General features: G+C 41.8%; 2 protein-coding genes across 14 annotated transcripts in view; one reads left to right on the top strand and one right to left on the bottom strand.

The window, feature by feature from the left end:
* Positions 1 to 14,905, bottom strand: part of LOC129185853 (sodium- and chloride-dependent neutral and basic amino acid transporter B(0+)-like) — a 97,714-nt gene that overhangs the window by 60,168 nt on the left and 22,641 nt on the right. For 3 of the 13 annotated variants that reach the window (XM_054783394.1, XM_054783395.1, XM_054783397.1), the window contains 5 exons: positions 11,046 to 12,843; positions 10,881 to 10,977; positions 8,300 to 10,763; positions 8,149 to 8,222; positions 7,824 to 7,902 (listed from right to left, as the gene is read on the bottom strand). The gene's annotated coding sequence lies outside the window, so the exon portion shown is untranslated. The remainder of the gene's footprint in view (positions 1 to 7,823; positions 7,903 to 8,148; positions 8,223 to 8,299; positions 10,764 to 10,880; positions 10,978 to 11,045; positions 12,844 to 14,905) is intronic. The other 10 variants (XM_054783398.1, XM_054783402.1, XM_054783403.1 and 7 more) reach the window with 10 other exon arrangements.
* On the top strand, positions 10,617 to 13,221 carry il19l (interleukin 19 like). The gene is made up of 5 exons (XM_054784251.1): positions 10,617 to 10,799; positions 10,888 to 10,950; positions 11,054 to 11,209; positions 11,289 to 11,351; positions 12,775 to 13,221. The coding sequence occupies exons 1-5, from the start codon at positions 10,617 to 10,619 to the stop codon at positions 12,883 to 12,885; spliced, it is 576 nt and encodes a 191-aa protein (XP_054640226.1). The 3' UTR covers positions 12,886 to 13,221.

Below are 14,905 nucleotides of genomic sequence, written 5' to 3'. Positions count from 1 at the left end.
TATTCTGAACATGCATACAAGTTACACTGGAATACATCACATACTACAATTCACAGTTCGACATGTCCAAAAAGCTAAATTTATTTAATCTCTCCCCCCAATCCGTTTCACATCGATTGCAGTTAATTTGTTCACTTCCTGTCCTCCAAATGTACTCTTTGCTAATTTAAAATCCATCCATCCATTTTCTATACCGCTTCTTCCTCATTAGTGTCGCGGGGGCATGCTGGAGTCTATCCCAGCTGACTTTGGGCGACAGGCGGGGTACTAATTTAAAATGCATAGGAAAATGATAAGGTAGTATGATAATATGATGACGTAATATAAGGGAACAGTGTGACATGGTGATTAATAATGATTAATTCATTTGAAAACTGTGATTAATCTGATTAAACATTTTAATCATTTGACATCCCTAGTATTTACACAATGCAACATTTATTTCAGTAATGGCATTGTTAATACATCTGATACACTATAAATCAAGGATTCCCAACCAAGGGTACGCATACCCCTAGTGGTACGCAAATTTCAAATTGCATGGGGTATGTGGAAACATTAAATTTCCAAGATGATAAGTGCATATTCTCAGTCATTTCATGTTACATGACACCAAATGTCAAAGGTTCACTCAAAAAAAAGTGGAAGAAATGATGGCGCAGTCAAGGAGTAAGGATAAATCTAAAATATATTACAGGCAGAAATCCAGCAGCATGTCACCAGCACTGTTACTCACAACTCTCCAGCTTCCAACCTATTCCCAACAAATAACAGGGGAGAATCCTCCCCTTGAAATACCCCCACCCCCTCCCTCAGGCATACCAATATATATCAACAGGGTATTGTACCAGAACAGTTCTTTTAGCCAAAGGCGGAATTAATCAATGCACAAATGCCATAATAATAACTAGAAAAGCTTGGAGAGCGCAGACCTCCGCCAAGCGCCATAGCTCCCCACCTGTTGTATCACCCCAAAAATGTAATCAGTTCTTCCATATCCCATTTCCGACAATTTCTGAAAATTTCATCCAAATCCATTCAGAACATATCAAGTTATTTTGAACACAAACAGAAAAACGCCGGCAAAAACATAACCTCTGCGCTTGCGCTCGGCGGTGGTGATAATAAACATAATAAACATGATGGCCCTGCGATGGCACCCAAAATGGGTATATAAACACATATTCATTTAAACCAGGCAACTTGGTTTAGTCCATGGTCACCTGCCCACCAATTTGAGTTTCTTAATGCTTACTTCCGGAAGTGCCTCGTTTGGCATGTGCACCAGAGGAAGTTGAAGAAGTTGAGTCTTTGATATGTGTGTCGTGATGTATAGCGTGCGGGCATGTGGACATCGAGTGTGCACCCTCGAATATCCACACATGGGGAACAGAGTGTCCAGACACAGGGAACAGTTTGTGGGCGTGCAGAGGAAAGAGAGAGCAGCGCTGCGTCTTAAAAGGATGGAAGGGTTCCTTTTACTCCGTCAGAGTACATGGAACCATTTCATTTCTGATACGTGAATGTTCTCAGTCATTTCATATTAAGCCAGACATTAAAATGGGATGTGTGCGGTACAAGTAGTTTCACCAGGGAGACAATTATCTGTGGCACAGCTGCACCAAAATCAATCAAAATCAAAGTTGTGTTACATTCTACTTTTGGAAAATAATCAACACGTATGTGTGAGGGGGTACTCATGGCAAAAAAGGCTCTGGGGGTACACAAGACAAAAAGGGTTGGGAAACACTGGCCTAAATTATCATCATCATCACTGACTTATCATGAATTCAACTAATCACCCAGAGAAACAAAGTAGCTTTAAGCTATATTGTGTGGGACTGCACTTTAATTCTTGGCCACTGTCCTGTTTATTTACATCTACTAGTGTTGGGAAACCTGAAAAATTATAAACTGGTCTTTTGGACCCTCTATTGGTGCAATTTATAGCTGCACAGTGTTCCGATGACATATTCACAACTCAATGTTTTTTTAACTGGGACTGCGAAATAGCCAGCCATGGGGCCAAAGAATGTTGCAAGTGCCAACAATTTGATAAAGAAGGTGAGAAACACTATTGAATATGATCTCACCAGGATGTACAGGATAATGTCCTCATCAATAGTAATTTCCATCCATTTGTCATTAATTTTTTGTTGGGATACTCCGATCAGGGTTTTATGCTGCTGATTCCGTGAGGGAGGGAGATCCATGAGGGAGATCATCCGATACAGATACCGATCATCCATCCATCCATCTATCTTCTTCCACTTTTCTGAGGTTTGGTCGCAGGGGGAGCAGCCTAAGCAGGGAAGCCCAGACTTCCCTCTCCCCAGCTACTTCGTCCAACTCCCCCCGGTGGATTCCGAGGCGTTCCGAGGCCATTTGAGAGACGTGGTCTCTCCAACGTGTCTTCCCCGAGGCCTCCTACCGGTCTCCTTAGGGAGGCGTCCGGAGGCATCCTGACCAGATGCCCAAGCCACCTCATCTGGCTCCTCTCAATGCGGAGGCGCAGCGGTTCTACTTGGACGACAGTGCTTCTCACCTTATCTCTAAGGGGGGGCCCAGCCACCCTATGGAGAAAACTCATTTTGGCCGCTTATACCTGCGATCTTGTCCTTTTGGTCACTAGCAAAAGCTCATGACCATAAATAAGGGTAGGAATGTAGATCGACCAGTAAATTGAGAGCTTTGCTTTCGGCTCAGCTCCCTCTTCACCAAAATGTACCGCCGCACTAATCCGTCGAGTGATCTCGCACTCCATCCTTCCCTCGCTCATGAACAAGACCCCGATGTACTTAAACTCCCCCACTTGGGTCAGGATCTCATCCCCGACCTGGAGATGGCACTCCATGGTCTTGGACTTGGAGGTGCTGATTCTCATCCCAGCCGCCTCACACTCAGCGGCCAGCAGGACCACATCATCTGCAAAAAGCAGAGACCCAATCCTGCAGCCACCAAACCGGAACCCCTCAACATCCTGGCTGCACCTAGAAATTTTGTCCATAAAAGGGTTCTGCATGTAAAACTATAGTTATTCTCTATGAAAATGCATTTTTCCTTAATATTTTTGGGTGTCATTGGCTAGAGACCAGGCCAGGGTGTACCCAGCCTCTTGCCTGAAGACAGCCGGGATAGGCTCCAGCATACCCACGACCCTAGGAAGACAGGTGGTATAAAAAATGGATGGATGGCTTTTTGGGTGTCTGGAACAGGTTCATTGAATTTACATTATTTCCTTGTGTTTTGTAAATTTCATTTTTCGTCAGATGGTTAATGTCATGTTACTATTTTCAAAGTGTATGCATCACAGTTTACAACTTTCCACCCAAGTAGCCACTGCCAACAAATTTATTTTAGTCTTTTATAAGAGTCTAAATGAAAGTGCTATATAAATATCACGTTATGACGTAGACTAGAAACAAGTCTGTTTAGAAGTTCTTCAGTATGATAAATAACTATTCATAGTAAGGTAATAAACTATTCATGACAAAAGTCTCGTACTAGTGAATGAAAACTTGGATGACATGTGACTTTCTATTTTTAAGGTGCACTTGGCTGAGACTCAACAGTAATTAGTGATCCATGATGCAATAACATGTCCTAAATACCTTGCCTGAAATACAACAAAAGGATTTTCCTCACTTCACAATGCTCACGTCACTGGACTCCCACAACAAGTAAATGTCAACAGTCCTTATGCGACACCCACGCCATTGCAAAATCAGGTCTTTTCCCGTTTCAAAGAGATGCAGAAAAACGAGTCCGTGCTTCTGTCACATTTAAGATGGATTGATTTAACTTTGTGTACATGTACATGCACATGTACTGACAAGAACCAGGAGATGACATTTCCGTGGGGCACCTTCTCAGCGTCGGCGCCTTCCCTCCGACATGAGAATAGAATTGAATTTCTTGCTCTTGTTTTACGCATCTTTATCCTACACAGAAGTGAGACTTTGCCTTCTTCAAATTAAATATGATTTTGTACTTTGGACTTTGACCACGCCGCACGGTGGTCTAGTGGTTACCATGTTGGCCACACAGTCACAGTCTGGAGATCAATTCTCCCCTGGGGATTTCTGTGTGGAGTTTGCATGTTCTCCCCGTGCGTGCGTGGGTTTTCTCCGGGTACTCCGGTTTCCTCCCACATTCCAAAAACATGCATGTTAGGTTAATTGGTGACTCTAAATTGTCCATAGGTATGAATGTGAGCGTGAATGGTTGTTCGTCTGTATATGCCCTGTCAGCTGTCAGCTGGGATAGGCTCCAGCATGCTCCCGCACCCTAAGGAGGAGAAGTGGTATAGAAAATGGATGGATGGACTTTGACTACCATCATTTCCGATGATCCTTTGAGCTTTTCCTGTACACATACAGTATATTGTCGCATAGGCAATCCCGTCAATACAGTATATCGAGACACTTCTAAATATATATGAGTTATAATAGCCACCTTAAAATATTTATTCTGCTAACTCACGCCCTAGTTACAAAAGAAGCAACACAAACTGCGTCTGCATTGATGAAAACTCTGCATCGATCCGTTGTGGTAAAGAGGGAGCTGAGCCGAAAGGCAAAGCCCTCAATTTACCAGTCGAACTACTCTGACCTATGGTCATGAGCTTTGGGTAGTGACCGAAAGGACAAGATCGCGGGTACAAGCGGCTCTCCCTTAGAGATAAGTTAAGAAGCACTGTCATCCGGGAGAAACTATGAGTAGAACCGAGAGGACCCAGATGAAGTGGCTAGGGCATCTGGTCAGGATGCCTCCTGAACGGCCTGCCGGATGGACCTGGGGAGGTGTTCAGGGCACATCCAACCGATAGAACGCCTCGGGGAAGACCCAGGACATATTAGAGAGACCATGTCTGCACCCTCGAATGTCCACACATTGGGAACAGAGTGCCCGGACACAGGGAACAGTTTGTAGGCCTGCAGAGGATAGTCCGTGAAAGGGAGAGTCCATGCGTTTCCAGCGCGTGCACACTCCCTTGGTCAGAGAGAGAAAGCAGCGCTGCGTCCTAAAGGGATGGAAGGGTTCCTTTTACTCTGTCACATTATCCCCTCCCTCCCTGAGGTTGGCGATGTGTGGCAATCTTGAAAGGTAGTCCACCACAATGTTTGTCTTGCCTGCTTGGTGTTGAATTCAAAATTGGTACAGCTGAAGGGAGAGGTACCAGTGCATTGAGCGGCTATTGCGTCCTTCATTGTGTTTATCCATGTCAGTGCACGGTGGTCAGTCTCTGCATCTGCATTTTCCTAAAAGCTGTTTCGCTGGCTTCGCTCCAGATCCTCGGCACACTGCTCAGCCATTAATTGTTCTAATAGACAGTCCAAAAGTCTAGATTTGTCATTTTTCAAGTTTCCCAAAAACAAAGACAGGTATGTGTCATAAAAATGTTGTAGCTAACCCTGGTTGTTGTAAATAAACAGGACAGTGAACAAGGCTCACAAAGTGTATATTGTGTGGGACTGTCCACAATATAGCTTAAAGGTAATTGGTTTCTCTGGATGATTAGTGGAATTCATGACAAGTCAGTGATGATGATGATTTAGTTTATAGTCTATGAAATGTATTCACAATGCCGTTACTGAAATAAATGTTGCATTGTGTAAATACTTCTATTTAATTATCAATCTAATATAAGTATTATTATTTTGTATGTCGATTGTTAAGTCTTGGCCACTGTCCTGCTAAATCATGCCCTAGTTACAAAAGAAGCAACACAAACTGTCTGCAGTGTTGCAAACTGCATTGGACCGTTGTGGTGATGAGGGAGCTGAGCCGCAAGGCAAAGCTCTCAATTTACCGGTCGATCTACGTTCTTAGTCTGACCTATGGTCGTGCGCTTTGGGTAGTGACTGAAAGGACATGATCGCGGGTACAAGCGGCCGAAATGAGTGTTCTCCATGGGGTGGCTCTCTTTTAGTGATAAGGTGAGAAGAACTGTCATCCAGCAGAAATTCTGAGTAAAACCGCTGCTCCTCCGCATTGAGAGGAGCCAGATGAGGATGCCTCTCGGACGCCTCCCTGGGGAGGTGTTCAGGGCACGCCGGACCAGTAGGAGGCCTCGGGGAAGACCCAGCACATGTTGCCTCTCAACTGGCCTGGGAACGCATCGGGATTTATCGGGAGGAGCTGGACAAAGTAGCCGGGGAGAGGGAAGATTAGGCTGCTGCCTCCTTGGATAAGTGGGAGAAGACGGATGGATGGATGGCAACATAAAACAGATTCATGTAAATAATCACTTAAAAACCTTCACTCAAGAGGAAGAAGAAATTATAACCACCGAAAATAAATTAAACAAACAAAGTATGAATCAACCAATGTGGCACCAACTTTCTTTGAATTGAATAAACATCAAATAAAAGGTGCAGAAACGTGCGTTTAGTAGATTATTTCTGTGTTGCTGATTCGTCAGTTTATTTCCAACGTGCTGAACAAAATTTATGAGGAACTTAAAACAGTTATACAAGGAATTATGCTCAAAAGGAAGTAGGAAGAAGAAAATCTCATTTAATTATTTTCCTTCCCAGTGTCTAATCTATTACCAAATGTTCGCCTCTTTTGCTTAACATGTTCACACTTACAACTGGCATGTGTTTTAATGTAAAAAAAAAAAGGAAAGAAAGAAAGAAAGAACCAAACAAGGAAATAACAATAAATATACCCACATTTGTAAATACCATCAATAATGAATGAATAATGGCAGGGGTAAATGCCAACAGACCTAATATATATGGATACAGTATATATGAAAAATAATATCTTATTAATTAATAAGTGAATGTAGAACTAAATGATGTCAGATACTATGGCCCTCTGCATTCTGCTTCCTCCTGGTAAACACCATATGTTTGTACTGTTTCTTAAAATGGCTCACATTGCTTGAGCCCTCTACTAAATCCATCATTTTACTCCACATACTGATATGCAAAATTTACCAGGGTTGCGCAAGTATACAGATTTTTCAGGGAGAAAGCTGTTATTTTCTACGGCCATACTTTTAGCTGTGTTTCTTTCAGCTTTTCCTTTCAGCGTAGGCGTCATGACACCACCAGTGCCCGTAAAAATGTGTCAGATCAATGAATTTCAATATTTGAGATTTTTGGAATTAGTCCTTGTTTGGGCTTCCAGTCTCTAAAGGTGCAGACTCCCCCATTTCTATCTAACTGCATCGTAGTGTAATAATAGGGAGAAGATTGGGAGAACGTTATGGTGATTGCTGCACCGATAAAGAAACACTTTTTGGTGGTGCCAATGTGACGGTGTCTGCATCACTTGAAATGCAAGGCTTGTCATCACTGAAGGCAACCTCTGACATAATATCACATACATCTCACACACATCAAGACTTTACTTGGATGAAGTTGCTGTCCGAAGAGGTTTGTATTTTCATGTGAAACACACTAAGAAAAGTATTATTGTTGTTTTCCCAGCTTTTTGCTTTTTTCTTCCCACTTCTTCTCTGTGTTTTGCGTACTGCTCCTTTTAAATGACATGGCTCCTGGCGTGGACAGCACCACACCAACAGCTGGACACCACCTGCAAGTAGTGCCATTCTTGAGCTGTGCCTCCAAGCCAAGGAGACGCCTGATTGTACTTTCTCTTACCCATGTGTTCAGTTTGCTACATGCGTGTTCACTGACCAGTCATGATTTTTTGTGCCCTTGAAGTGTTAAAACAACATATCTAATGGTTAAGACTTTTGTGCATGTACTGTACATCTTTGCTCATTCTATTAAACCTAAATTATAAGGATGAAAATTGATGTTTTTTTAAGGGATGGGAAGTGGACTCCAGGTTAATGTTTTACATACCTGTCATGTAGGATAACTGCTTCTGAGAGACTTCTGCTCGCAGACTGAAACTTCTTCCCACTAGTTGAGTCACCCTCTGCTGGTTGGTAGAGAGAATGCACTTTTATGGAATTTGTATTATTATTATTAGTCTTTCTCTTCTGTGCAGTGTAAAGATATAAAATCAGATTTAAAAAATAGGCAGCTCATCAATGCACATAATGGGACACACCTATTCCGCCTAGAAAGCCCACTATTAAAACACCTCCCAAAACGTTTTACCATTTCATATCCATGCCGTAACCATGTAGCAACAGGCACGTTCATGAGAACATGTAACACTTACACTGTTTTGCCGCATTTGTCCTTTTAAGCATTCCCGGAGCTTCCTTCCTGGATGCATTGATTTCACATAGCAACCTAGAAACAAAAGCAAAAATAGCGTTAACTTTTCCAAACTCAAAAACAAAAACAGCAGCGCCAACATGCAACCTTACCTTCCGGAAGTGGCTTGAGGACTTGTGAGCGAGTAGATAGCTGGTGTGGTGTGGCGAGGTGTCACTACGCCTGTAAAGTACTTCTTCGGCGTAACAATGTTAATAAGAATAATAATAACAATGTCGCTGTAGCTTGGTTAATATGTTAATATGATTAACAGGCAACCAGCCCACGGTGTAATTGCCAAAGTCAACTGGCATAAGCTCCAGCTTCCCGTAACCCTGAACAGGATAAATGGGGGAAAATGCACGGATGTATGGGTAGATGATCACTGGCTTCCAGCCTGGCATGTTGTTGGTGTAGTAGCGAAATTGGCTGAGACAGAAAGATGAACAAGAGAAGGTCAATATCACAGTGGCACAAGAATTATCAAGGAAAAGACATCAAAAACACCTACCCAACACAACTCTTGTTACCAAAGAATGTTGAGTGAATTTTTTAAAATGTCATCCAGAGAGCTCAGCAGTTAAGCCAGTGCACTGGGTCTTTCCACTTGTCGGACTGGAGTAAAGTACATGCACTGCACAGCACTGAAAACACTTTATTTACAGTGCAAAGCAAAACTATTAAACAATATGTACATGTTTATAATAATAACTAGAAAGCCCTAATAAACTAAAGAGATTGGTGCATAATGCGAAGAGAGAGTTGTCTAATCTAATGAATGGATTTCGCCGTTTAATGAGATCCAGTGCCAATAAAACAGAACAATGATGTCACTGTTATGAATGACTCAGTAATTTCACTGCACACAACACCTTAGGGAAGGTGATGGATTTTTTTTTTTCTTCTTCGGTTTTCACATTAACTGTTGCAACATACTTCCTCCCACTTAATTTTAGAAATCAGCTAAAATCCCCTTGTTCCAGTATAAGAGGAGAGAAGCATGGAGGCACAGAGACACAACCGGGCTTGGACTCTACTTGTGTAGGTACAGGTGAACACACAGGTGAGTGGTGTTTTGCCAGGGAGGCCACGGTGGTGGGTGATTGCTCATGCTTGCTCAGCATCATGGAGCTTGAAGAAAAGCCTTCTATGACGACAAGGTGCAACATTGCACATTTGCTGTATTATTTTTTCACAACAGTGTATCTGCTCGAACTCTACTGCCCGTCTCTTGAGATGTTAATATCGGTGCACGCTACCAATAATCTGGAGGTCTGGCAACAGCAAAAAAACTAAAAACGAATATGATGAATATAAGATTAGTGTTTGATGCAGGAGAGACAGATTAGAACCATCCCAATCAGGCTCAGCACCAAATTGTGTACTTTCATTACCTCTTGCTACCGCCTCACTACCTCCGTATAAGTGTTTCTTTGATTTGGCTCTTAATGGTTTGGTATGGTAATGGTTTAATTTACTGTATTTTGAACATGTGTAAAAATTACATTGGAATACATCACATAGTACAAATCTTATTTAATCCTACCCCCCTCTCTGTTTCACATCAATTACAATACATTTGTTCACGCCCTGTATTCCAAATGCACTCTTTGCCATTGTATGTACACAGTGGTTCAGGACTCTTCTTCCTTGTACTTTGTAAACATCAACTGCTTGTACTGTTTCTTAAAATCGCTCATTTTAGTGCATTGTTTGAGTTCTTTACTCAATCCGTTCCGTAATTTGATTCCACATACTGATATGCTGAAGGTTTTTGCCGTGGTTCTCGCATAAAAGTGTTAATTTTTCCCTAAGGTCTTATTTCTCCTCTCTTGTTGAGAAGAATTGTATTACGTTTTTGGGCAGCAGGGTATTGCTTGTCTTATGCATAATTTTACTCTACCCATATGAGTAATAACTACAATATGTAATTAATACGTAAGTGCAGTATGTAAGCACAGAATACAGCCAGTCAGTCAATAAAAATATAAGTAAATGAGTAAATGCACACATAAATAGATAATTGAAAATGTATTGTTATTATTATTATTATGTAAATAAATAATAAGTGGATAGGTAGGTAACTCAGACGGTCAATCAGTAAGTCAGTCTGTAAGTAAGTAAATACATAAATAAAAATGAATAAGTAATGTTTGTATTGTATGTAAATACATAATTATGTAAGTAACAAAATCTACTTACTAATAAGAAAGTACTGTATGTAAAAGTCGAAATAAATAAATCAGTCGGTAAATATAAATATAACTAAGTAAATAAATGTGTAAGAAAAAAGATAGATAAGTAACTCAGTCCTTCAATCAATAATCAATGTACAGTGAATATGTATGTGTAAAAAATATACAGCAAATAAGTATTACTTGCTTAAAACGTGAAGAAGATTCTGGTTTTGAGGAACCAGTCTCATCTTAAATGATTGCCTCCACTCTCCAGATGATCACAGTGATGAAGTGGATGCTCTTCTTGTCACTCCTCCTCCTGCTCGGCCTCCTGAGTGAGTTCGTCTTCAGCAGAACTCTGCAGTTCGACAGCTGCACCGTCAGCGTCCACACGCAAGAACTTCGCAGACATTACACAGAAATACGATCGCAAGCGGTGAGAACAAGAGCGTCTGGTGCCAACAAAGCCTGATGATGACGTGACGGGTGTTAATATTAAGTGGAAACTTTGGTTCACCTGATAGATTTCTGGGGACACTGAGATTGGTGTGATGATGCTGGACAGATCAACGATGACAAATATTCAGGTGAGTCTATTCAAGGTCTGACTGTTCCTGAAAGAGACGTTACATGGAGTAATGAATGCAATGTGCTGCATTGCAATACGAGTGACCTTGTGTACCTTCGCAGAGTGGTCAGACATGCTGTTATTTGCGCCTGCTCCTGCGCTTCTATGTGGAGAAAGTGTTCCGGAATTTCGCCACCTCACAGCCAGAGGAGCTGAAACGTTGCTCCAGCGCTCTGGCCAATGCTTTTGTCACCGTGAGAAGGAATATAAACAGATGTGTAAGTGTGTTACTTTATGCTGTAAGTGCCCGTCTTTAAATACATTGAAGGTACTTATAGTTGTCTGTGCTCGTCTCAGAACTGTCTCTGCGATGAGGACACACAAAGAGCCATCGACTCTCTCAACACTGAATTTGACAAGGTACAGTATGTCCTTTAAAAGTATAATGAAAACAACTTCTTTTGGATATCTATCTATCTATCTATCTATCTATCTACCTACCACTAACCCAGCGACATACCTATGTACGAAGCTAATAACTGACCTATACCTACCTAGTTAGCAACTGACCAACTTTCCTACCTCCCGAGCAAGTGACCAACCAGCTTATCAATCTTCCTATGCATGAAATGTCCGGAATTTACCTTTGTGGGACTAATAAAGGCATATGTTATCGTAAATGACCTACACCAGGGGTCCCCAACCACCGCGCCGGGGCCCAGTACCGGTCCATGGTCGAGGCCGAACTGGCCTGAGGAAACCTTTCAGGCGCAATGATAAAAAAAATACACACACAAAAAAAATTACTTTTGTAAATAACTAAATACAATTTTAAGTAAATGCATATACATTTTGGAAATATGGGCCATTATTTTATTCAAAAAATAATATAGTTTGAAGTTTTTGCATGTTTGTTGTTTGTTGCGAGTGTCCCACTTTGACAGTCCTTGAACGCACCATTGTACGTGCCCTAGCCTTCTCCCACTCTGTACAGATTGTCAACTATACTGTATTTTTATCAGGTTTTTTCACTTCATATTTGCTCCCAAATGCTGATACTATGTGGGAATACATAAAGGTAAAGTTTGATGACGTTATTGAGTGCTAATGTGTATATTTGTTGTGTGCACAGCTTCAGGTTAATTCATGCTAGCACACTGCCTGTTAGCACACACGCCAAGCAGCGGCGCGCCAAGCTTATAGTGGTGGATGGTGGGTCTGTATTCACTTTGTGCTTTTAATTTGATATTGTTCCTGTCCTAGTTTTACACAATACATACTAAATGAGATAAATTACATCGCTATATGACCCCCACCACCACCACCCAGGTCCGCGGATATTTGTGAAACACAAGCCGGGCCGTGGGTCCAAAAAGACTGTGGACCACTGACCTACACTACCTAACTTACCGACGACTGGCCTACTATCTACCTATCGCTCTATCGAGGTATCTTTCTCGTGACCGAGCTACCTACTAGTTAGCAAAAGACATACCGACATAGAAAATGACTTACCTTCCTAGCCATCTACCAACCCACCTAGATAGTGACCTACCTACCTACTTAGATAGCTAGCAAAACAGCAACTGACATTGCTAGCACTCGACTTACCTTACTACCTTCCTAGCTAGTGACTTAACTACCAAGATAGCAAAAAAATCTACTGGCCTTGCTTGCAACTGACCTACCTGCTAACCTAGCAACCAGGTGATCTACCCAGAAATATTCTTGTGGTTGCATAGAGAAACCAAAACTCCGAAAGACACACTTCAATATCCTAACTTCCTGTTGGTGCCAAGGCCAGGTGGTCCTAATTGTGATCTTTCTTTGCAACCCCACGCAGCTGTCAATCAACAAGGCGGCCCAGAAGGCCGTAGCGGAGATGGACACACTACTGGACTGGCTGGATGACCTGGAGGGGAAGACAACAGTGACTGATCAACCCCTGACATGACAGCGCAGACACATCGTCATTGACATTTCTTTATTTTTTTGTACTTGAATTAACTTAATGTTTTTATACATAGAGCAACTCTATTTTTCTACCCTTTATTTAATATGTTGCTATGTACCATTGACAAGAATATTTTACTTCAGTGAGGAATATGTGCTTTCCCCCGTGGCTGATTATTTACGTTCTGGGCAGTTGATCCAAGATCAGTACGTTTTATTGTTTGTTTATTTGTATGCAATACAACACAAATATGGGCCGCACGGTGATGTAGTGGTTAGCATGTTGGCCACACAGTTTGAATCTCCGTTGGGCATTTCTGTGTGGAGTTTGCATGTTCTCCCCGTGCGTGCGTGGGTTTTCTCCGGGTACTCCGGTTTCCTCCCCCATTCCAAAAACATGCATGTTAGGTTAATTGGCGACTCTAAATTGTCCATAGGTATGAATGTGAGTGTGAATGCTTGTTTGTCTATATGTGCCCTGCGATTGGCTGGCGACCAGTCCAGGGTGTACCCCGCCTCTTGCCCGAAGTCAGCTGCGATAGGCTCCAGCATACCCCCGCGACCCTACTGAGGAGAAGAGGTATAGAAAATGGATGGATGGATGGACAACACAAATATCTACAGCACAATTTTATATGTTTTACTGTTTTTTTTCTACATTTTTAGTAATATCCCTGGATCTTGATGCTTGAGTATTGTTGTCTCTGTACAGTATGTTTTCATTCATGGGGCTTGGTGTATTGTTATATTGTTTGAGCTGACACAATGTTTCAACAACAATGAATAAACTATTCTTTTGTAGCTGCTCTGACAGGCTTTTTTAAAATGCATTTCAGCAAAACATTCAATCTTTCCATTAAATAAATAAGACACGAATATGAACAACAATGTATCTCCCAACACTGTCAAGCGATGACGCCTCGTGTGGACGCCGGCTTCTGAGAAAACTTACACACATTAAGTGAAACCCCAGCATGACTGAGCTAAAGTGATTAGCATGCAGCCGCAACCACAGAATTTTTCACGTCACGTGCCGTAATGCACTTATACATTCCCACGCACGCACTGAACACTAAGTAGTACAATGACTAAGCAGTCAGTGCATATTCATGCCCACTCCAGCACATAGCCACACAGCAGAGGGTGCTACAGCGTCTTTTCTGCTTTTACAAAGATCATGAAAGAGGGCCTACCCATGCTTGAAACAGGCCAAAATTATGTTAAAATGAGACAACTTTTCTTATTTCAAGCAACAACAAAAAAATCTGTCAACCGTGTAAGCAAAATTTGCTTGGTAAGAATTACTTACTGCTAAAATATTTTTCTTGTGACTTTTAAGATTATGATGAGTCCTAAAATAAGAAACCAGGTCTAAGATTAAGCAAGTTCTTTTTAATCACATAGCTAGATTGCTGGATAGCTAAGTGAAATGCTGGTGAGAATTAAGCCAAATGCTCCTATAGGACACATAAAATGAGATAAAACTTGCTTTTATGAGACTAGATTTCAGCAAAAAGTTAGTACATATTCTCTATTTAACCATAAATTAAACAGATTTAATTTAACAGAAGCTTCCTCATAGACGTACAACCATTCACGCCTATGAACACTTGTTCTTGTCTGCAGGTAACCATGCGGTGCCTGACAAAAGTCTTGTTGCTTATCCAAGATGTAGGAACAAGAAATAAGAACTTCACTTTTAGGTGCTCATTTGGATACAGAAATCGCTTATGTGAAAGGCAAGAGCCTCTAGATTATGCTTGTTAGAGAAAAATAAAGTCAGGTATCATTCATTGAGTGTTATCACTTAGGCCAGGGGTCAGCAACCCGCGGCTCCGGAGCTGCATGCGGCTCTTCAGCCTCCTTGTTGTGGCTCCCTTCGCCGAGCGTGGTGAAATAGGGCAAATGGGGATTTTTCGAGAACATACGACTCACCGCAAGTCTGTGAATGCATCTAGACTGAGTTCTGACTGCTGATTGGATGAGCAAGGGAGGGGGAGGTAGGCTAGTGTATGCAGTGA

Source organism: Dunckerocampus dactyliophorus, chromosome 8 (assembly GCF_027744805.1).
Source record: "Dunckerocampus dactyliophorus isolate RoL2022-P2 chromosome 8, RoL_Ddac_1.1, whole genome shotgun sequence".
NCBI classification, from domain to species: Eukaryota; Metazoa; Chordata; class Actinopteri; order Syngnathiformes; family Syngnathidae; genus Dunckerocampus; species Dunckerocampus dactyliophorus.
This window is presented reverse-complemented; position numbering and strand designations above follow the sequence as displayed.

Excerpts from the sequence above, each read along its gene's own strand:
- il19l (XM_054784251.1), top strand. The coding sequence starts at position 10,617 with ATGATTGCCTCCACTCTCCAGATGATCACAGTGATGAAGTGGATGCTC. Across the intron at positions 10,951-11,053 it reads CAACGATGACAAATATTCAG|AGTGGTCAGACATGCTGTTA; the intron begins GTGAGTCTATTC and ends GTACCTTCGCAG. Across the intron at positions 11,352-12,774 it reads TCAACACTGAATTTGACAAG|CTGTCAATCAACAAGGCGGC; the intron begins GTACAGTATGTC and ends AACCCCACGCAG.